Here is a 22,395-nt window from a genome sequence, read left to right as displayed (position 1 = left end):
CCGACCTCAGCTAGGAGCCAGCACTGTCTCTGGGCAGAATCAGAGAAGAATTCCTCAGACAGGCTGGGGTTCCTGAGAAAGACCAGGGGCCAAAGTTCTAGAACAATGGGAGGGAGCAGAACCGTCTCACACTGAGGGCCTTCTGAGAAGGCAACTGCCAAAGAACTGGGGAATTTCCAAGAGCAAGTTCCGGGCTCAGAGAGGTGGGGCTTAGGGTGCAGGGGCTCTCGGCGGCTGATGGGCAGCAAATGGGCAGCTGGTGGGCACAGTGGGGTCCAGGCAGCCCAGGGGCCGAGGAAGGAGGGTGGGAAAGGGGATGGCAGAAGGCAGGTGTCGGGGAATGGATTTCCAGGGCAGGGTGGGCTCGACTCGACTCCCTTTCCCCTCAGTCGGTCTTTATCCTCCTTTTCTCTACTCCCTCTCGCAGCCACAGACAATGGCATTTGTTCTTTCCCAGGAGGTCCTAGCTCTACCCTTCCTCCCCTGCAATTGCTAGAGAGGGACATGATTGTTTTCTCCTCCTGAAGGCAGCGCTGGTCCTGGGGGAGCATCCAGTGGGCAGGAGAGCACAGAATTTGGTCAAAATTGGAAAAGTAAAACAAATCCGTGCAAATGACGCTGGTGGAGAAGTCAGTCACTGAGAAGACTATTTGGTCAAAATGAGGGGTGGCTAGGCCTTTGTTTTTAGGGCTATTCTAATTCTGGTGACTAGCAAAGGTGTTTTGGCACATGTATCCTATGTTCCTTTCCCCCAGAAGTTCCTGGGTTTCTCCTGCTCTTTTCTTATGTATCCCTGCTTCCTTTTTAGTGCTGCAGACACAACTAAACGGCTAAACAAAAACGATCCGAAGTGAGTCATAAAGCAACCAGTTTAGTTATTATGATGACTTACCAAACAGCATATGCTGGACACACACACACACACACACATTCATAGAAAACACCGGAACAGACAGCCCGTGTTAACAGGGTATGCCACGAGCCTATGCTTTGGGTGTTAGCTTGTTAATTTCAATAACAAAACCAGGAATTCAATAAAGAGAAGAAAAGGGCTATGGAAATTGGATCAGATTTTGTTCCTGAAAAAATTTTTAAAAAACAAACTTCTTTTAGTCCGTTATTTAACCACGTTGTCACCTTCTGCACCTTTGTCGGATACGACTCCTCTACTCACCAGCTCAAGCTTTGAGGAGTTTAACTCGCCTACACCCTGTGTCATAACTTGCTCTTAGTTATTAACCAGTCCCACATTGTGCATGGCAGGGATAATGAATGTCAGGGGGAAATAAGTCCTTAAGAATTCTGAAAAATGCATGAAACGTTTACAGACACGGTGCACAAATTTCCCAACGACTTAAAGCACCGGTGATATTTTGCCATCTCAACCCCCTTGTTTTTCACAAAATTGTTTCAGATCACAGGATTTTTGACCAAATCACCTGGAGTCCACTAGAGGAATAGGATGGCGTGGCAGCGGGACGCCGCGTGCCCTGCCTTCATCCCGGCGTCTTTCTCCTGCAGGGAATTCCTCCCATCAGAAGGATGAAAGCGCCCGCTTGTCTTTCTCCTGCAGGGAATTCCTCCCATCAGAAGGATGAAAGCACCCGCATCCCACGAGGGGTGGGATCGGTCACTGAACTTGGTAAGGGGATGAGCTCCTCACCCTCTCCTCTTTAGACAGGGGAGAATGGGGACTTGGCTGTTGAGGAAAGGTGGATAATTTAACCGCCCAAGGCTCTGTTCAGAACAGCAGAGCCTGAGGGCCCCCACCCGGGAAGCGCTTGTGGCTGCCACTCCCTGGCGAGTACACTCTGTGCAGGCACCTTGTAAGGGTCTCCACATACACCAGCACTCCATGCCAAGCTCCCGACAGCCTGAGCGGGTAGGTAGTACGATCAGTCCCATTTTACAGGTGGGGAAACTGAGGCCAGCAGAGGTGACATGTATTGCCCAAGGATACGTAACTAGTAAGTGGCAAAACAAGGACTGACACCCAGACACTCTCGCTCTGTGCTCGTAAGCCAAGTCCCCTGCAGGGCCTTCCAGGACGACTTATTAGGAATTTAAGAGAACCCCGTTCCCCAAGACGGGCTCTGCCTGACACCACGCTCCACCTTTAGCCTGGTGGCTTCCCTCCTGGGGCCAGCCTGCAGGGAACACACCCCCCAGGGAAACTTCCAGCTTCAACCACCCTCATCGACAGGGTCTACAGGGGGGGCCACAGAGAAGCGCAGGGCAGGGCCCCTGGGCTGAACAAGACAGTGCAAGCAAATGTGCCATGCCAGTAGTAGGTGCTGTTGAGTACTTGGCAGTAATCCTAGCAAGCTGTCTCAGGGGAAAGGGTGGGGGCAAGAGGCAGTTGAAGGAAGGGAGGGAACCAGCAAGGGAGAAGCACTTCCAGGAAGCATAAAGAAAAGGAAGACATTATTACCCTTATGTCCTATGTGAAAAATGGAGTTTTCTCTCTCCACAGCCTTCACAAGGAGTTAAAAGTGGTTTCTGAGAACTATATACAATGTATTAGCTAACAGCCCTCAAACGACACATAAATAACAGGGTGGGGATTTTTCTCTGTGTCTCGTGTTTCCTGTGACTGAGGCACTAGAGAGCCTTTGGCCACGATGGGGGCCAGTCCTGGTCTTTCTGTTCACTTCATGTAGTAAAACCTTTAAACACAATGAACTTGAATGTTTTATGTAGTAGATAAGATAGAAACAATCTGCAGCTGAGTTCAAAGGCAAAGGAGAATCGTCCTTTTGAGCAGGACTTGAACTCTACTGGTGGCAGGACCATTTGTCAGAGGGTGACAAATGGACAGCAGCCCCCGGGCCGGAAACCAGAACACATGGACATGCAAACTGCAGCACAGATGGCTTCTCGGTGCCATCGACGGAGAGTTTCCTTCACAGCCACAACCACATTCCAGCTGGTGGGAAAGGACAGTCGTGAGTGGACGTGGAGAGACCCGGGGCAGTGCGCTCTGCAGACCCCAGGCCCTTTGCAGACCACATCCAGGAAAGGAAGAGGTGGCCGTGAAGCTCAGAAGGTCTTCCTGTTCCCGCCCCCATCGTTTCTGAATCACCCCCCTCTCCGTGCTTGTGTACCACGGACTAAGGGTGACGTCCAAAGGCAGCTGGGTGGCAGAGGGCTCAGGCCCCGCTGGGCTGCCGCGCTCCTTCCCAGCAGCGGGCGGATGGCAGGGCTGGAGCACACCCCAGCCTTCCCGGCTGCGGTTCTGTTTCAAGGGGACCGACCGAGAGAGTCTGGGCAGGCACCCCCTGCAGCTGCACACGGTTCGGTTTGCTGCTCTGCTGTCCCCATCTGGCAGCTCAGCATAATTTTTACACAAGGGGCCTGAATTGCCATTTTGCACCGGGCCCCTCAAAGGATGCGACTGGTCCTGCTCAAAGCAGTTTCTCAAATTTAAGCTTTGGATTCTCCTGGGCTGTCACATCTGCCCCGTCCCAAAGCTGTCATCAGGCAGAACTGGTCAAAAACCAACGTGCAGAGGCCTGGCCAGGGGCAGGTTCTCACTCACCAGGGGTGGGGTGTGGCCGGAGAGGCTGCAGTTGCACAAGCTCCCAGCTGAGGGCAGCACCCCTGGTCCAGGAAGCACACGCTGAGCAGCCAGAACCCAGAGGACCCGTGAGAATCTGGCAACAAGCCGCAGCCTGCGATGGTCTGGTGAGGAGGAGGTGCCACAGCTCAACTCGGATGTCAGTTCCTACAGAAGATACACGTGCCCAGGACAAGGAGGACACAGAGGTCACTGGTGACCGACCCAAGGAGAGGCACGAGCAACGCCCGTCCTGGCGGTTCCCTGGGCCTCGGTACCTCGCCTGGTCTCCGGGCGCCCCCAGCACCCAGGGCGACCCCTCTGCCGTCTCAGCACGCGCCGTCGGACCCGCCTTTCTTGTAGACTCCCCAGGACTGCCGCCTGCAGCTGAGGCCCGGGCGCTCTCAGGCTGTGTGTCCTTCCTTCACGCCCACCGTTAAAGCCGCGCTGGCCCGGGCCGCTGTGGACGGACGCCTGGGGAGACTGCGGGCGGGGGCTGTGACGCAGCGCTGGGGCGCACGTTCCGGCTGCAGGTGCACCTACGAGCGGAAGGGGCTCCGGGCCCCGGGTGGTTTGCCCGCCGCCCTGCGGGAAAGGGCCAGGCGGCCTCGGCCTCCTGGTGCGGCAGGGGGCGGGTGGGGCAGGGGGCGCGGCCGCCCTCCTCCACGCCTCGCTGGACCCGGGAGGCGGGGCTGCGGCCCTGCGTGGGGGCCTCCCCTCCCCGGTCCTGGAGCGCGGGTGGAGCAGGCAGGAGCGGGAAGGACGCGCAGGGCGCCCTCTGCTGGCGGCCACGGCTCCCGCTCCGTCCTGCTCGCTCTCGGGCTTCTGGGACCTGCTTCCACTGCTGCCAGCGCCAGGGTGCTGCACCCCTCCCTGTCGGCTCCCTGCCCCGTTGTCCAGTGTTCTTTATTACACTCCCCTCCGTTACCTGGTGTGCGGGTGCACCCTCTTCCCGGCTGGGGCCTTGGCTGATCCAGGGGTGGCGATGGCTACCGGAAAGGGATTGTGGGTTGTCCTGAATGATATTGCAGGGTCAGATGCTGGACTTTATATATCCTGCCATAGCCCACTGAATGTACTGGGGGAGAGTGTGAACTACAGGGTAAACTATTATCTGTGTAGTGCAGCAGTGCCCCCAAATGTGCTCACTGAGTGCGATGAGTGTGCCACAAGGACCGGGGAGGTGGTTAGTGTGGGAGGAGTGGGGGGGAGTATACGGGAACCTCTTCCTTCTTTTTTTTTTGCATTTACATTTTTATTAAAGTTAATAGATCACATAGGATGTTACATTTTAAAAAAAGAGGTTCCCATATAACCCAACCCCCAACCCCCACCCCCATCATTTTTGTAAATCGTAATTTTTTGAAGATACAGACATCACAAAAAAGGTTACATTATAAAAAACATAAGAGGTTCCCGTATACCCCCCACCCCCCACCCCATTCCTCCCACACCAACCACCTCCTCCATCCTTGTGGCACACTCATCACACTCCGTGAGCACATTTTGGACCTTTCAATATAACATTTTATATGTGTCATGTATATATCTTCAGAAAAATACAATTTACAAAAATGATGAGGTGGGGCGTGGGGAGTGGGTTATATGGGAACCTCTTATGTTTTTTGTTTTTTTAAATTTTTTTAATGTAATGCTCCTTGTGATCTATTAACTTTAATTTTAAAAAAAAAGTCTAAAGAAGACAAAAAAGAAAACCAGAAAGCAGACAGGACACCAAGCCGCCCGGACCCCTCCGAGTGCTGCCTCTAGGAGAGAGACCCCTGGCGGAGCCTCCGCCCTGGGCTTCTGCCCCAGCCCGGGGCCCGCTGACCCGGTGGCCAGGGCCCGCGGGAGCTGTGCGTCACCCTCTCCTCAAACTGGCTGCCCACGTGTTCTCAGCCCCCGGAGGAGCAGAGCAGACGCCACGGCCTTGGCCTTGGCTTTTATGCCGGGGTGGAACGCTTGGATTTAGGGTCTGCTGAGGTCGGTTTGCAGACAAGGCAAGCAGGACGTGGGTCAGGCGTGGCCGAGGGAGGTCCCTGGGCTCTGCTCGCTTGGCAGGCGCCCTCGAGGGAGGGGGCACTTCTAGTTTCTGTTCTGTTTGTCTGGGGGTGCAGGTGGAAGTGCCTCCCCGAGGAGGGGCTGGGGGGCAGGTCCTTGCTCCCGGGGGGAGACCTGGGAGTGGGAAGAGGTGACAAGGGCTGAAAGCTCCTGTCAGAGGGCACGGGTGCAGGGGAGGTGGGCGCAGAAGAGGAGGGGGGGGAGGGGTGGGCTGGCAGCGGGCGGCAGCAGCAGGACAACTTTCCAGGAAGGAGCTCCCAGCTCGAGCCCCCACCCACATCTCAGAGTCGGGTGCTGCCGCAGAGACTGTGTCCCCGACCCGGCTGGGAGTGACCCAGAGAGCAGGGACGACAGCGACGCTGCGGGGGCTGGGCCAGACTTGCTCGTTTGATCTCCGTGGCCGGCTTTCCCCACGCCGCTCACCGGCGCCCCCCAGCGGCGGCTAGAAGATGCCCTCCCTGAGGGCGCCTCCATCCGACCCACCCCTGCCACCGTGGGCTGCCGCGCCCCCTGGGCTGCGGATGGCTCGGCGTGGACGCGGGGACGTTCTTGGCAAACAGGTTGGCAGCGCCCTCCTCCCCTGCCTGCAGGTGTGGGGGGAAAGAGCACTTGTTTCTGCACCATGCCCAATGGTGGCGGCTGACGTTGGCGGAAATCCATTTCTCTCTTCAGCGGTGTTGGGAGGAAAATGGATCTTGCCTCTGGTGTGGCTTCAACGTGTGGACCTTAGGCATTAGATTTCACCTGGGCAGGGCCAGTGGGCACGTTTCTCTGTTGCTCTAGACCTCAGTCTTCTGGGACAGCTCTGCGGAGACACGACGTGGGAGAGTGGCCCAATGTTACCAAAAAGTCCTTCCTCGGTTTCCCCTCCTGGCTTGAACCCAATGCAACCCAACCTCTGCTGCAGGGACAGAGGGGCTTTCTGCAGGAGGAGCTCACGGTGGCAGTCACAGGGCACATGAGGGTCTCCACGGACCCCAGGGCATGGGGACAAGGGGCAGCCGGACTCCACTTTGCCACACGAGCACTTCAGTGTCCTTCTGTCACTTCCGATGGCTTCAGGCTTCCTCCAGCTCAGTCCTGGGCACCTGTCGCACCTGTCCTGTTGCACCCGCTGGAGGCCACACCCAGCCCTGCTGTGAGCAGCTCACAGTCCAACTCGGTCCAGCTGCTGGCAAGTCCCTGGGGGAAAGGGGCGCCCTGTCTCCCGCGTCTCAGTATCTGCCACCCACCTGCAGATGATGTCAGCACTGTTGAAAACAGCTGGCGGCCCCGCGCACGTGCTCATGCAGCCCTGAGACCCTCATTCGGCCTCACAGCCACCCTCGGAGGCAGGGGCTGCCCCACCTTTTCCAGGTCAAGCAGCCAAAGGTCGGGGAGGTCCAGTTCCTGGCTTCGGCTGCCACTCGGACCCCAGCCGGGCGATGCTCCAGCACTGCCCAGCCTCACGCTGCGTCTCTAATAATAACTGGACGTGTATGGCGGGTCGACATGTCCACCATGACCCTAATTTGGAAGTAGGGTCTCTGCAGATATTAGGGCGAGGACCTCAAGATGAGCTCATCTTGGATTTAGGAAGGATCCTGAGTCCACTGACTGCTGTCGTTACAGAGAAAGCCGGGGGAGATTTGAGACACTGAGTCACAGAGGGGAGGACCAAGTAAGACGGAGGGATGCAGCCACAAGCCAAGGACCGCCAAGGGCGGCCAGAGCCACCAGAGGCTGCAGAGGCAGGCAGGACTGGTTCCAAGCCCTCCGCAGGGCACGGCCCACCGACAGCGCATTGCGGGCTTGTAGCATCAGAACCGTGAGGGAGTAAACCTCTGTTGTGTTAAGCCCCCCAGTTCAAGGCATTTGGTTCTGGCAGCCCCGAGACATTGAGACGGTGAGAAGGGGTGCTGACTCAGTTCTGGTTCCTCTGGCTTAGAATCCTTAGTCCAGCCCCTTCCTGCCCAATTCTTTTTTTTTAAAAAATAGTGGTTTATTTATTTTTTTATTTATTATTATTTCTCTCCCCTTCTCCCCCTCCCCGCCCCAGTTGTCTGTTTTCTGTGTCTATTTCCTGCGTGTTCTGTTGTCAGCAGCCGGGAATCTGTGTCTTTTTTTGTTGTGTCATCTTGCTGTGTCAGCTCTCCGCGCTTGCGGTGCCATTCCTGGGTAGGCTGCACTTTCTTTCGCACTGGGCGGCTCTCCTTATGGGGCGCACTCCTTGCGCGTGGGGCTCCCGTGTGCGGGGACACCCCTGCGTGGCAGGGCACTCCTTGTGCGCATCAGCACTGCGCATGGGCCAGCTCCACACGGGTCAAGGAGGCCCGGGGTTTGAACCGCAGACCTCCCATGTGGTAGACGGATGCCCTAACCACTGGGCCAAGTCTGGTTCCCCCTGACCAATTCTTGTCATGGCCATTTGTGGATGGTGCCTGCTTCCTTTATTATTGTACCACAACACTTTCTAAAATGCTGGGAGTTTGTTTCAAGACAAAGCCCCTAAAACTGTGGTCCCTACTGACCTTTGCATCTTGAGCTCCCATCTGAATGCTGTGCCAAATGTTTTGCCTGTCCTCAAATGGGACACGCACATTCCCAGCTGAGTGAGCCACGGGCTACTTACAGGTATAGTTCATTCACTTCTCATTCGCTCAACAAGCATGGACTGGGAAGCAGATTTGGCCCAGTGGTTAGGGCATTCGCCTACCACATGGGAGGTCCACGGTTCAAACTCCGGGCCTCCTTGACCCGTGTGGAGCTGGCCCATGTGCAGTGCTGATGCGCCCAAGGAGTGCCGTGCCGCAGGGGTGTCCCCCGCATAAGGGAGCCCCACGCACAAGGAGTGTGCCCTGTAAGGTGAGCCGCCCAGCGTGAAAGAAAGCGCAGCCTGCCCAGGAATGGCACCGCACACACGGAGAGCTGATGCAGCAAGATGACACAACAAAAAGAGACACAGATTCCCATGCCGCTGACAAGAATACAAGCGGACACAGAGGAACACACAGCGAATGGACACAGAGAGCAGACAACTGGGATGGGGTGGGGGGGAAGGGGAAGGGGAGAGAAATAAACAAAAAATAAATAAATCTAACAAGCACGGATTGAAGAACGCCCAGGTGATGGGCCCTTCCTGCCAACGAGCCCAGTGGTGACCGAGATGCCGTCCCTGCTTCCGGCACATTTATTCTAGCAGGGCAGATCTAAAAACAAATGTGTGGAGAAAGAACTCTGGTCATCCACTGCCACGTGATGCTACAGGGCCGGAAGTGGGCAGAAGGCGGTGGGCTGGGGGCGTTACTTTCGAAGGACCCTCCAGGAGAGGCCCGCGTGAGGGCGCGTGCGTGAGCAGGAAAGGAATGAGCAGCGGCAGTGGAGGCTCCGAGGCAGTGGAGGAGCCTTCCAGGCAGGCACCGCCCTGCACAGGCCCCGCGGGCAGCCCACTCTCAGGGAGCAGGAGGCAGGCCGGGTGGTGCCGGGGAGGAGGGCGGGGACAGGGACGGGGCCCTGGCCTGGCAGGTGTGGGCAGAGATGGCTGTGGGGTGCCGGGAATGGCGGGCTTGGATCCTGGAGGACAGTGGGCTGGGGAGCGGTGGTTTTTCCTGTATGGAAGGACACGGCCATGGATGATGGGCGAGCGCGGGAGGACGCCCTTTCTCCCCGCAACCCGGGTCCCGGGGACTTGGGGCCGACAGCCGGGTCCCGGGCATGTGCTCTTAGGATTGCGTCAGGGACTGGTCAAGCCCTTGGCGCTGCTCTGGCCCCCGGGGCGGATTTCATCAGCGCCCTGTGTGCGCAGGTACAGGGGGAGGAAGGGCAGGGACGTTAGGACCCGCCAAGGTCAAGGCCACGCTCTGTCCTTGGTGCTGCGTCCATCCAGGAGTTAGGAGACACCTCCCCGGGGGGAGAAGGGTGGAAGCGGGAGGGGGGTGGCCTCACACAGTCCGCAGGTGAGGCACGTGCGGGGGTCCCCTGGGCTCGGTGGTCACTGCGACTTCCCTGAAGCGGCAGGGGTCACCTGGCACCCCTGCCTGCCGCCCACATGGGCACCACCTGGATGAGCGGGAAGCTGACGCCTTGGCGCGGGAGCCGGGGATGGCCACCTCGAGAGGGACACGTCCGTTGGTCCGGCCACACTGCTCACGTCTGCCTAGAAGGTGGCTGGGAGCCCTGTGCGCTCCCCCCTGCTTTCACCAGCCCAGCCCCTGCTTCTGCTCCCCCAGGTGGCCACTGCCCCTACAAGCCACGTGGGCAGGAGCCCCGTGTCTCAGGCTCTCCTTAGGTGGCCCCAGCTCAGGCAGAGCTCGGCCACAGGCGAGCGGCAGCTCCGTCCCTTCAGCGGGAGACGCGTGGCCCGACTTTGACATAGGAAGGCAGAAGCCAGGGTTCGTTGTGATGTCTTTGGGTGATGGCCGTCCAGCCCAGGGGTTTTGGGGCCAGAGCAGCCATCACTTAGCAGCAGTGTCGCCCTGGGCAAGTGCCCGAATCTCTCTGGGTGTCAGTCCCTATGTCGATAAAATGGGACAGTGCTGCCTCGTGAGGCTGCTGGGAGGGTGGCAGACGATACTGATTTGAAAGCTGAGCACCTGCCAGGCACAAGGCTCCAAGGACGGGAAGCCGGCGCCGGGGCGGGCGCCGCAGCCTTGGGCTCGGGGGTGCACAGGCTCAGCTCCACCCCCGGCCCCGGCCAGCGGCCAGGAGCCTCTTCCCTGCTGGCCCGCGTCTGCGAGGCTCTGGGCATGGAGTGGCACCTGGGAGGACACGTGCCCACGTCTGTCTTGCTTTATCCCTCTTCAAATCCGTTATTATTATTATTACTATCCTTAAAGTCTGGAGACGCAAAGGATGACTGGAGAGCAGCCAGGCCCCTCTCTCCTGGGGGGCTCCCTCCGGCCGAGCCCCTCCTTCCTGAGCAAAGCCCGGGCCTGCTCCTCTCTGGGCTGGGGAGGGGGCAGGCCTGCCAGCTCCGGTCTCCCTGGCTCATCTGGCTCAGCCCTGCCCTTCCTGGGTTTGAACCCTGGACCTCCCATGTGGTAGGTGGATGCCCTATCCACTGAGCCACATCCACTTCCCTCTTTCATCTTTTAGAACAGTACAGCCTTGAGGCAGAGCTATGAGGATTCTGCAATGTGGTGCTTTTGATGGCTGCATGACAGTGTGTCCCGCACTGGAAGTACTTCTGTCACTTCTGAAAGAAGAACCATCCATGTAACATGCCAAGTATCATTGCCTAAAGTGTTGGCTGCAATACTGCATATTTAGCTCATAAGTTACTGTTAAGTGACCTCATGTGACCCTTCAACTGTACGAGAGAGTGGAGGTGCTGGCTTAGGATCTGACCACAGTAAAAGGCAAAATGAATCAAAAAAGCTTATGTCAGCGGCAGGTGATGGGAGATGCCGTGTTGCCTAGAAGTGGCCAGGATGGCACACGTGTGAGAACGACAGAGCTAATGGGAAAGCGAGCACTGTGTGGAGGGAAACCAGGGCTAATGTAGCTGCTTCCGCCTTTGCCAGCAGGCAGACAGCTGAGCCTCGGCTTCTGGCTGGACATCAGGTCGCTGGCACGCACGCTGTGTGGGTTTGCACTCCTGTCGCACGACGTGGTCTTCCACGGCCGTGGGTTTGGCAGAGTTGGTTCTGTTATAAGTCGGCAGGCCAAGGAAGTGGGTCAGCATCAGCTGGGATGGCAGTGGTTTGGGGGTTGGAGAAGGCAGTGGGGGTGGTGAGAGCAGCTGGATCCTGGGCACGCTTGGAAGGCAGCGCCAAGAGCTTGGAAGGCAGCGCCAACAGCTTGCGAGCGGCGGGATATGGGGCTGACAAGGAGAGGAGTCAGGGAGGACTGAAGATTTTGGTTCAGAGTTGCTAGAAGGTTAGAGTTGGAATTAACTGAGGTGGGGATGATGCCAGTGTGTTTCTAAGAGGGACCCCAGGCTACCTAAACTCTGCCCAGAACAGCGGCCTTCTGTGGGGCAGGAAAGGTAACCATTGTTCATCTGCTCATACAGCAAATACTTCTGTGTGCTGCCATGCACCAGGTGCGCTGGAGACACTGGGCGCTTGGCATAGAATAAAACCCGAAGGACCTGCTCTGGCGGGGTGATAGGTGACAGGGAGACAGAGCAATGGCAGATCAGGTGCATAGGCCAAGGAGAAGTGGCTCTGAGTGCAGAGCTCTCGGGCGAACTGGCCGCACCTGGCCCACGTGCAGTGCTGATGCGTGCAAGGAATGCCATGCCATGTAGGGGTGTCCCCCGCATAGGGGAGGCCCATGAGCAAGGAATGTGCCCCATAAGGAGAGCTACCCAGTGTGAAAGAAATTCTGGCCTGCCCAGAAGTGGTGCTGCACACACGGAGAGCTGATGCAGCAAGATGATACAACAAAAAGAGTCACAGATTCCCGGTGCCACTGATAAGAATACAAGCAGACACAGAAGCACACACAGCGAATTGATACAGAGAGCAGACAACTAGGGTGGGGGTGGGGTGGGGGAAAAAATAAATAAAAAAATAAATCTTAAAAAAAATAAAAATAAAAATAAAAGGTGAAAGAGTCAACATTCACATGACAGTAGATGAGATAGACATTTGGAGTTGTTTATGATCTTGTGATGCTATAGAAACAGGATTTATGATACCTATAGGCACCCATCCAAAATGACTAAGAGGTCAATAACATATTAGAAGCTATCCAATATGTAAAGGAAATATTAGTTCTTAATGTACAGACCACCCCAGAAGTCAAGGGCAAAGGTCCCGGAGGACTTCAGGCTAAGAAAATGAGCTCTTCCTACTAAATTAAAGTTCTACCCTAAGAGCTGATACCTACTCACCAAACTCCCAGAGGGGCCACTGGATTGATTTATAAGGGACTCAAAACAATCAGCGCAACCTTCTGAAAACTAGACTGGCCATCACAGGACGCTCTCCCTGTGTGATGGACTACGGCCATCTGGGCTCAGCTGCCCAACGGGGCTGTGATCCTTCCACAGAGGCACAATCGTTCCATCATGGTTTGCGTCACAGAAGAGACAAATCACGTTGGACACCAATCGCATATTGTTGGGGAATTTTCCAAATTGGCCTGGAAAATGGTAGAGTCATGTCTCACCTATAACCAATTCAACGCAGGTATACCTGCAAGGGTGAGAGAAAATGCAGAGTCCCTCTCCAATGTCCTTTTGAACCTTTTCAAGTGAATTTCGAAGGCAGGTCAAATGTTTAGGCTATAAGCAGGCATTCGTACTTGACCTTGAATTTGCCTCTTGCTAGACTTTCTTTTCCCAACAGGGATAATACCTACCTTTCTGTCAAGATATTGACCCGTTTTCCTGGAGGGTCCTTCTAACATATAAACCTCACTGTCTGAATCACCCCCAAGCAAGTATAGAAGAAGTCAGACGCTGAAGCTAAACTGCAAACTGGGGCCTCAAGCTTTGCCACTAGCTTTGCTGGACATGCAAGAGAGATGAGCTGTTCCCCTGATGGTCTACAGCTGGCCCTGTGGAGAGAGCAGAGCAGCTGAGCCCAGAGAGAAGCCAGCCCCGGGAAGAGAGGAACCCAGGAAGCCTGGACCCTCACAGGTATTGGCAGCCATCTTGCCCCAACATGTGGCAACAGATTCGGGTGGGGGAAGTAACTTACGCTTTATGGCCTGCTAACTGTCAGCTTCTACCCCAAATGAATACCCTTTATAAAAGCCAACCGATTTCTGGTATTTTGCATCAGCACCCCTTTGGCTGACTAACACACCCTTCCTCTCAGCAAGTGTCTAGAGAAGATAGGATCCCATTTAAAAGGCCTCTGCTTTTAAAAAATTAAATAAAATTGCCCTCAAGATCCTATCCATTGATGAACTTAATCTATTTACTATAAGGAGGCAATATTAAGATTGTATTAGTCTCTTTAATATAAAAACAAAACAAATTACTTTGCAGATGTCCAAGTGATGAAGTTGGCTCTCCTAGTGGATCAAGCTGCTCTCTTTAGTTAGAGTGAGCAAGTGTAAGAGCAAGCACGAGAGAGAGTGAGAGAGAAAGAAAGGGAGAGGGGATCTGTCATACGCCCCTTTTCACCTTGGCCACAAGGAGGCTCAGAAGCAAATCCTCTGGTTCATTGTGACTGCCCTCAGCTCTCTCAGGCATTGTAACGCTCCTCGATGTCCTGTTTCCTGACCCTTGCTGGGTTTTATCCCTGTTTCCTAGTTACAATGCGTGTGCTTTTAAAACCATTTAGAGCAGGTTTTAGGGCCAGTCTTCAGGATTCAGTGTGTTTTGTTTACTTTCTGGCAGTGTGCAAGCAGACAGGCAGGTGGGAGACATCAGTCACCCTTCCACATAAATTTGGTGATTGGCTTTTCCATTTCTGCAAAGGAGGTCGTTGAAATTTTTAGTGGGATTGTGTTAAACTTCTAAATCCTTTTGGGTAGAATTGACTTTAAGATTTACTTCTTCCTTTCAATTTGGATGCCTTTATTTTTATTGCCTAATTTTTCTGACTACAACAACATGAATAACAGTGGTGACACTGGGCGTCCTCACCTTGCTCCTGAGTTTAGAGGGAAAGCGTTCAGTCTTTTACCATCGAGTATGACCTCGTTTTTACATATATGCCCTTTCTCATGTTGAGGGAATTTTCTCTGCCTTATTTTCTAAGTTTTTTTTTAATCAATAAGATGTGCTAGATTTTGTCAAATGCTTTTTCTGTGTCCATTGAGATTATGAGATTCCCTACCCCGCTCATTCTGTTAATGTAGTGTATAACAATCATTGCTTTTATGTTGAACCACCCTTGTATGCCTGGCATAAATCCCACTTGTGTATACATCTCTGGATTCAGTTTGCTAGTATTTTTGCATGTATATCTATAAGGATATTGGTCTGTAATTTTCTTTTTTTGTGGTATCTTTGTCTGGCTTTGGTAGTAGAGTGATGTTGGTCTCAGAATGAGTTAGGTATTGTTCCCTCTTTTTCAATTTTTTAGAAACCTTTGAGCAGGATTAGTGTTGATTCTTCCTTAAATGTTCAGAAAAGTTCATCTGTGACACTGGATGGTCCTGGGCTTTTATTTCTAGGGAGATTTTTGATGACTAATTCAATCTACTAGTTATTAGGCTGTTGAGATCTTTCATTTCTTCTTGAGTCAGTGTTGTTTGTGTGTTTCTAGGAATTTGTCTGTTTCATATAGGTTATCTAATTTGAGAGTGTGCAGCTGTTCACAGTATCTTTTTATAGTCCTTTTTATTTTGGTGGGGTCAGCAGTAATGTCTGTCATTTAACTTCTGATTTTAGTTATTTGCATCCTCTCTTTTTTGTCAGTTTAGCTAAAATTTGTCAATTTTATCAACCTTTTCAAAGAATCAATTTTGGTTTTGTTGATTCTATTGTTTGTTTTTTAAAAATTTTCTATTTCCTTTATCTCCACTCTAATCTTTATATCTTTCTTTCTACTTGCTTTAGGTTGCTCTCCTCCTTCTTCTAGATTCTCCAGTTGTGAGGTTAGGTCTCTGATATTTTTCTTCTTTTTTAATGTAAACATTTACAGGTATATAAAATTCCCCTCTCAGCTTGCCTTTGCTAGACCCCGTAAGTTTTGGTGTGTTGTGTTTTCATTTTCATTCACTTCAAGATGTTTCTTAATTTCCCTTGTGATTTCTTTAACCCATTGGTTGTTTAAGAATGTATTGTTTAATTTCCACATATTTATGAGTTTTCCAATTCTCCCTCTGTTATTGATTTCTAGTTTCATTCCATTGTTTTTTGGAAAAGATACATTGTATGATTTCAATCTATTTTGAATGTATTGAGATTATCCTGGAGAATGATCCATGTGCAGTAGAGAATATGTATCATATTGCTATTGAGTGAAATGTACTATATATGTCTGTTAGCTCTAGTTAATCATTCAAGTCTTCTATTCCTTCCTTGATCTTCTGTCTAGAAGTTCTATCCAGTATTGAAAGTGGTGTATTGAAATCTCCTGCTATTAATGTAGAACTGTCTATTTCTCAGTCCAAATCTCTAAATATCTGCTTCATATATTTTGAAGCTCTGCCATTAGGTGCTTATATATTTGTAATTGTCTTGTCTTCTTGTTGAATTGACCCCTTTATCAGTATATTGTGACCTTCTTTTTCCCTCATAACAGTTTTAACCTTAAAGTCTATTTTATATGATATTTAGTATAGCTATCCCAGCTCTCTTTGGATTACTATTTCATGGTAAATATTTTTTTCCCCATCCTTTTACTTCCAACCTACCTGTGTCTTTGAATTTAAGGTGAGTCTGTTGTAAGCAGAACATAGTTTGGTCAGCTTTTTAGAATTTTTAATCTAATCTGCCAATCTCTGCCTTTTGACTGAAGAGTTTAATCCATTTACATTTCAAGTTACCATTGGTAATGCTCAAATTTCTTTTGTCATTTTTTTATCTGGTCTTTATAAGTCTTAAATCTTTTTTGTTCCTCAATTTTTCAACTAATGCTACTTCCATATTTATTTGATTTTTGTATTGTGCTATTTTAGGCCCCTTTTCAGTTCTTTCTGTATATACTTCTCATGTTTTATTTGTGGCTACTATGGGGCTTAAATTTAGTGTGAATTTTTTTAGGAGGTACTGGGGATTGAACCTAAGACCTTGTACATGTGAAGCAAGTGCTCAACCACTGAGCTATACCTGCTCCAGGGGCTTACATTTAACATCCTAAATCTGTAACATCACATTTTAATACTAACTGCAATTACATACAAAGCACTGTTTCTATATCATTTCAACACTACTTTTTGTTGTACTTGTTAGAAATTATATCTTTATATGGTGTCTATACAAAACCATAGATTTATCATTATTTTTTATGCATTTGCCTTTTAGAACCTGTAAGGAGAAAAAAATGAGAGTTACATACCAAAAAATGCAATATAATAGTTCTGGCTTTTATAATTACCCAAATGGTTGTTTTTACCAGAGATCTTTATTTCTTAATAGCCACTTTGACCCACTGTCCTTTCATTCCTGAAGAACTCCCTTTAGCTCTGATTATAGGGCATATCTAGTGGTGACAAACTCAGTGAACCTTGTTTATCTGGGAATGTCCTGCTCTCCCTCTCATTTTTGAAAGACAGTCTTACTGGGTACAAAATTCTTGGTTGGCAATTGCTTTCTTTCAGTATTTTAAAATTTTCATTCCACTGCCTTCTTGTCTCCATAGTTTCTAGTGAGAGATCATCACAATCTTTTTGGGACTCTCATGTATATGACACATTTTCTCTTGCAGCTTTAGGTACACTCCCCTATTCCTTGCCATTTGGCAGTTTAATTACTATGTGTCTAGGTGTATTTCTCTTCAAGTTTATCCTATTTCAGAGTTCAATATGTTCTTGAATGAGTATATCTTTTGTTACATTTTGGAATTTTTCTGTCATTAATTCTTTGAATATCCCTTCTGCTCCTTTCTCTCTTTCTGGGACTCCCGTAATGCCTACATTGTTATGCTTGATGGTGTCCCATAGGTCTCTTAGGCTCTGTTATTATTATTATTTTTTAATTTTTTCTTTCTGCTCCTCAGTCTGAATCATTTCAATTTTCTTGTCTTTGAGTTCTCTGATTCTTTCTTTTGTCAGCTCCAATCTTCTATTGCAACCCTCTTGGGAAATTTTCATTTTAGTCAATTCCAGTATTTCTTTGGTTTCTTTTTAGAATTTCTATCTCTTTATTGAGATTCTTGTATTGTTCATTCATTGTTTTACTGATCTCCTTTAGTTTTTTTCTCTTCATTTTCCTTTATCTCCTTGAGTATATTGAAGATCATTTTTTAAGTCTTTGTCTAGTATATACAAAGTCTGGTTCTCTTTATTTTTGGTTTATGGACTTATATCTTTGTTTGGATAGGACATCATTTCCTGTTCATTTGTCTTGTAATATTTTCTTCCACATTGTACACCTTAACATTTTAAAGTGTTAATTCTTGGATTTATTCCCTGAGCTGTATGTTCCTTAAGTTTATATCCAGCTAGTGATATGATGGAGATTTCCATGAGTGCCAGGCACGACCAAAAACAAACAAAAATGCAAAAGACACCTTTCATAGACTTTGAAAATTGCCTCAGTTTTGACTAGTGCTTTCCTTCAGAATTTAGCCATCCTATCAAGATCAGACTGAGGTGTGTGAGAAATGCAAGGTTCTCTCCTTATTTGAGCTGAGTCTTGTCCTAGGCATGTGCTGGCTTTGTGGCCTTAGGAATTCCCCCATTTTCCCCCTTATTTCCCATGATACAGACGTTCTCTCATTCCTGGGTGCTGTATTATATGACTTAATGTAGGCAATCCTTTACCCAGGCCTCTTTGATTTAATTGTTTCTTACATTGCTTTGGCTGTCTGCAAGGCATTTCTGCCTGAAGTGCAAGTTCTGGGAGGATGAGCCCAGACAAGATTCCCAGTTCAGTCTTTCAGGCTTCCACCTGTTGGACTGGCACCAACTTATAGGTATCTCACTATGCACACAGGGTTTAAACTGGTCCCTCCAGAGCAGGTCCAGGGATCCATATGGAAGCAAGGCTGGCTGCACACTAGGGAGGGATGAGTAAGTGTACCATGAGATTTGCCTAACACTTTTTTAACAATGGCTTTTATTTTTATTTTATTTCTCCCCCCCCCCCAACACCCCACCTCTATTATCAGTTCTCTGTGTACATTTGCTATGCATTCTTCTGTCTCTTGTGTCCTTATTAGGTGGCTCCAGGAACCCATCCTGGGACCTGCTGGAGTGAGAGAAAGGTGATCATTCTCTTGTGCCATCTCAGCTCCCCAGTTCACTGCACCTCTTTTTGTCTCTTCTCTGTGTCTCTTTTTGTTGCATCAGCTCTCTGTGTGGGTGGCACTCCTGGGCAGGCTGCACTACTGTGTAGGGTGGCACTCCTTGTGCAGAGGGCAGTCCTTGTGCAGGGGGCACCCCTGCACAGGGCAGCACTCCTTGTGCTCGGCAGCACTCTGCATGGTCCAGCTTGCCACACAGGCCAGGAGGCCCTGGTTATCAAACCCTGGACCTCCCATATGGTAGGCAGAAGCTCTATCAGTTGAGCCACATCCACTTCCCTGCCTAACACTTTTAAGCTGAGTTTCTTGATTTGGCATTTTCTCAGTTACTGCAACCCCTTAACTACTTTCTGGAGTTTTGAGGAAGATGGCTTTACCAATTTTTACTAGTTGTTCAAACATTCTGGAAGGCGATGGCTCCCTGGAGCATCTCATGTTGCCATCTTTATCAATCAGAAGTCTCTATACTATGGTGTTTTTAAAAGGAGTCCTGATGATAACAATGTTTGGAAATGATTCATCTCTTCTGATCCTTCCATCTTACAGATGAGAGACTGGAGACTCCAGGAGGTAACATTCATTGGCATCAAAATCCAATAGCCTTTCTGGTGTATAACCACTTCCTTGTGGCAGCTGCTTGGCAGTTAATTTTTTCACCAATGACTTTCTTTTCTTTACCCCTAATCAGGCACATCATCTGTCACACTGTCTCACTGAGTATGAGGTATCTTGGATAACTGGACCTAAGGGTGTGGCTCCTAGAAAGTCTAAGATGTATGTCACTGTCCTCAGAGCAGACCTCACCCAGCCAGTCAAAACTCCTCCCTCCCCACTCGATACTTGAAGGCTGGTCACTAGAGTGACGTCCAGGCACAAGGGCAGGGATTGTGCCTTGCTCCACCACTATACTCCTGGTGCCAGAAGTTAGGCGACCCCCAGTTTTGTGGAATAAATTCATGGAGCCATAGGAAGAACTCAAGAGCTCAGCTTGAGGGAAGTGGATGTGGCTCAAGGGATAGGGCATCCGCCTACCACATGGGAGATCCAGGGTTCAAACCCAGGGCCTCCTGACCCATGTGGTAAGCCAGCCCACATGCAGTGCTGTTGTGCACAAGGAGTGTTGTGTCATGCACAGGTGGCCCCCACATAGGGTAGCCCCACACGCAAGGAGTGCACCCCTCAAGGAGAGCTGTCCCACATGAAAAAAGCGCAGGCTGCCCAGGAGTGGTGCTGTACACACAGAGAGCTGACGCAGCAAGATGATGCAACAAGATGATGTAACAAAAAGAGACAAAGATTCCTGGTGCCGCTGACAAGACTGCAAGCAGACACAGAAGAATACACAGCAAATGGACACAGAGAGCAGACAATGGTTGGGGTGGGGGGAAGGAAGAGAAATAAAAAAAAAAAGCTCAACTTGAGTTGGCCAAGAAGGTTCTAAGTCCTTCCTACTCTTACACGTTCTTCTCTGAAGTGGCTGTCTGGAACTATAGTGTGTTTAGGTATAAGAGAATAAAGTTTTTGTTCTTTGGAACTGCCTGGGCCACAAAGAGGTCAAACTTTTTTTTGATAACAAAATAACTCCATACCTAGATAAAGAGTAGTTGCTTTCTTTCCATAAATCGCTTCATGTCCTTTACCAATTCCCATTCCTTTCAGTTCTCCTGCTTATCAGTACATATTATCACATATATATTTACACTCACACCTACACACGTACATAAAGTACCAAGATTTCATACAATTAGCACATGTTGGTTAGTGTTAAGATAAACCTAAAATAGATGTCAACTATCTCTGTAGGGCTTAAAGTGATAAGATTGGTCTGTGTCACATGACATTTTTCCATACAAAACACATTTATTAAGGAAGTGAAACCCTAGCTTGGTTCTCGTGGTAGACAGCCTTCTATCTGTACTTCGGCAGGCCAGCCATCATACGGGGTCTTCCTGTTATCAGAGTGGTTGATCTGTGTAGAGGAAAGAAGAGATGTTTATTTTTCACTCTGCTAAGCAACAAATATTGAATCTGCGTCAACCGTGAGCTAAGTCACACATACAAAACCACTTCCTAGAATGGGATTTGCTCCGTGCACTGGGCACTCGATTTCCTCCCAATGTGTTTTGCAATGATCCTTGAACCAAGGTGTTAACGCGGAGCTGCGCAGCAGAACCTCTGCAGTGATGGGCATCGTCCCTACCTGTGCTGCCCACGGCAGTGGCCACGATCCACACCTGGCGGCTGAGTACTTGAAATGTGACTTCTGTGATGGATGGCCTGAATTTTTAACTCTGTTTACTTTTAGTTTTAAATAATTTACATGTAAACAGTCACTTTTGACTGGTGGCTGCTGCACTGGAAGCAAAGCTCTAATGTATGGTTTTCATTTCTCTGGAGGTAAGAACTCTATTTTTTCCAGAGTATACCTGGAGTTCCTTGCTCAGTAAATACACATTCATATTAGGTCAGGCTTTAGTCCTCTATCCTTCATTCTTTCACAGATAATAGAACGCAGTAAGTAAAATGACAAACATGAACTTCAGAATTCTAGTTATACAGCCCTTCTTTTTTATATAACAGCTTTACTGAGATACAAATCACGTCATAAAACTCACACTTTGAGAGTGTTACAATTAAGCATATTTTAGTATATCCACAGAGTTGTGCAAACCTTACCCTATTCAACTGTGAACATTTTCATCACCCAACCAAGAAACCCTATACAGTTAGTGGTCACTCATCTCCTCCCTCCCCAACCCATGTTCTCCACGCCTCAGCAACCACTAGTCAGCTTTGTCTCTATGGATTTGCCTATTCTGATCATTTCATAGAAATGGACTCCTACAATATATGCCTTTTGTGTTTGTCTTCTTTCACGTAGTTTAACATTTTCAAGGCTCATCCACATTGTAGCATGCATTATTCCTTTTTAAGGCTGAATAATCGTCTATTGTTCCATAAAATGTCACATTTTATTTATCCATTCATCAGGTCATGGGCATTTGACTTGTTTCCACTTTTTGGCTATTATGAATAAAAGCTACTATGAACATTCATGTAGAATTTTTGTGTGGACTTTTGTTTTCATTTCTCCTGGATATGTACCTAGGAGTGGAACTGCTGGGTTGCATAGTAATTGTATGTTTAACATTAGGATCTGCCGGACTGCCCTCCAGAGCGGCGGCACCATACCATTTTACATTGTTTGAGGGTTTTTTCTCCGTATCCTCGTCTACACTTGGTATTATCTGCCTTGTTTATTATAGCCATATTGATGAGTTTGAAATGCGGTTTTGGTTGTATTTGCCTCATGGCTGACAGTGTTAAACATCTTTTCATGTGTTTATTGGCCATTTGTATATGTTCTTTGGAGAAATATGTTACAATTCTTTTCCCATTTTAAAATTTGGTTATATTTCTTTTTTTATTGAATTATAAGAATTCATTATATATTCTGGATATAATTCTATTATCATATATATGACTTGCAAATATTTTCTCCCATTCTATGGATTGTCTTTTCACTTTGTTAATGGTGTCCTTTGAAGCACAAGAGTTTTTCATTTTGATAGTGTCCAATTTACCTATTTTTTCTTTTGTTGCTTGTGCTTTTGATGTCATATCCAAGAAACCACTGCCTAATATAAGGTCATAAAGTTTACACCCATGTCTTCGAAGAGTTTAACAGTACTAGCTCTTACATTTAGGTATTTGATCAATTTTCAGTTAATTTTTGCATATGGTATGAGGTAGGAATTCAGATTATTTCTTTTGCTTGGGGATATCCAGTTGTTCCAACACCATTTGTTGAAAAGACTCTTTTTCCCCTTTGATTGGTCTTGGCATGTTTGTTAAATGTCTAATAATGTGAGGACTTATTTCTGGACTCTTAAGCTAGCCCACTGATCTATATGCTTTTTCCTTATGCCAGCACACACTGTTTTGATTATTATAGTTTGTAGTAAGTCTTGAAATTGGGAAGTC

General features: G+C 49.2%; 1 protein-coding gene and 1 long non-coding RNA gene across 5 annotated transcripts in view; both read right to left on the bottom strand.

Annotated features, from left to right (window-relative positions):
• The window catches only part of LOC139438908 (uncharacterized), a 42,128-nt gene extending 37,891 nt beyond the window's left edge, over positions 1–4,237 (bottom strand). The window contains exon 1 of one of the 2 annotated variants that reach the window (XR_011648728.1): positions 3,539–4,237. This is a non-coding gene — a long non-coding RNA (uncharacterized lncRNA). The remainder of the gene's footprint in view (positions 1–3,538) is intronic. The other variant, XR_011648729.1, reaches the window with a different exon arrangement.
• A 16,014-nt stretch (positions 4,238–20,251) lies between these two features.
• Positions 20,252–22,395, bottom strand: part of BACE2 (beta-secretase 2) — a 221,883-nt gene continuing 219,739 nt past the window's right edge. For all 3 annotated transcript variants that reach the window (XM_071214980.1, XM_071214981.1, XM_071214982.1), the window contains one exon: positions 20,252–20,380. In XM_071214980.1, coding sequence (XP_071071081.1) covers positions 20,291–20,380 — 90 coding nt within the window. In that variant the 3' untranslated portion in view covers positions 20,252–20,290. The remainder of the gene's footprint in view (positions 20,381–22,395) is intronic.

The sequence above is a fragment of the Dasypus novemcinctus genome, chromosome 4, assembly GCF_030445035.2.
Source record: "Dasypus novemcinctus isolate mDasNov1 chromosome 4, mDasNov1.1.hap2, whole genome shotgun sequence".
NCBI lineage: Eukaryota > Metazoa > Chordata > Mammalia > Cingulata > Dasypodidae > Dasypus > Dasypus novemcinctus.
Note: the sequence above shows the minus strand (reverse complement) of the source record. Positions and strands in the feature narration are given on the sequence as shown.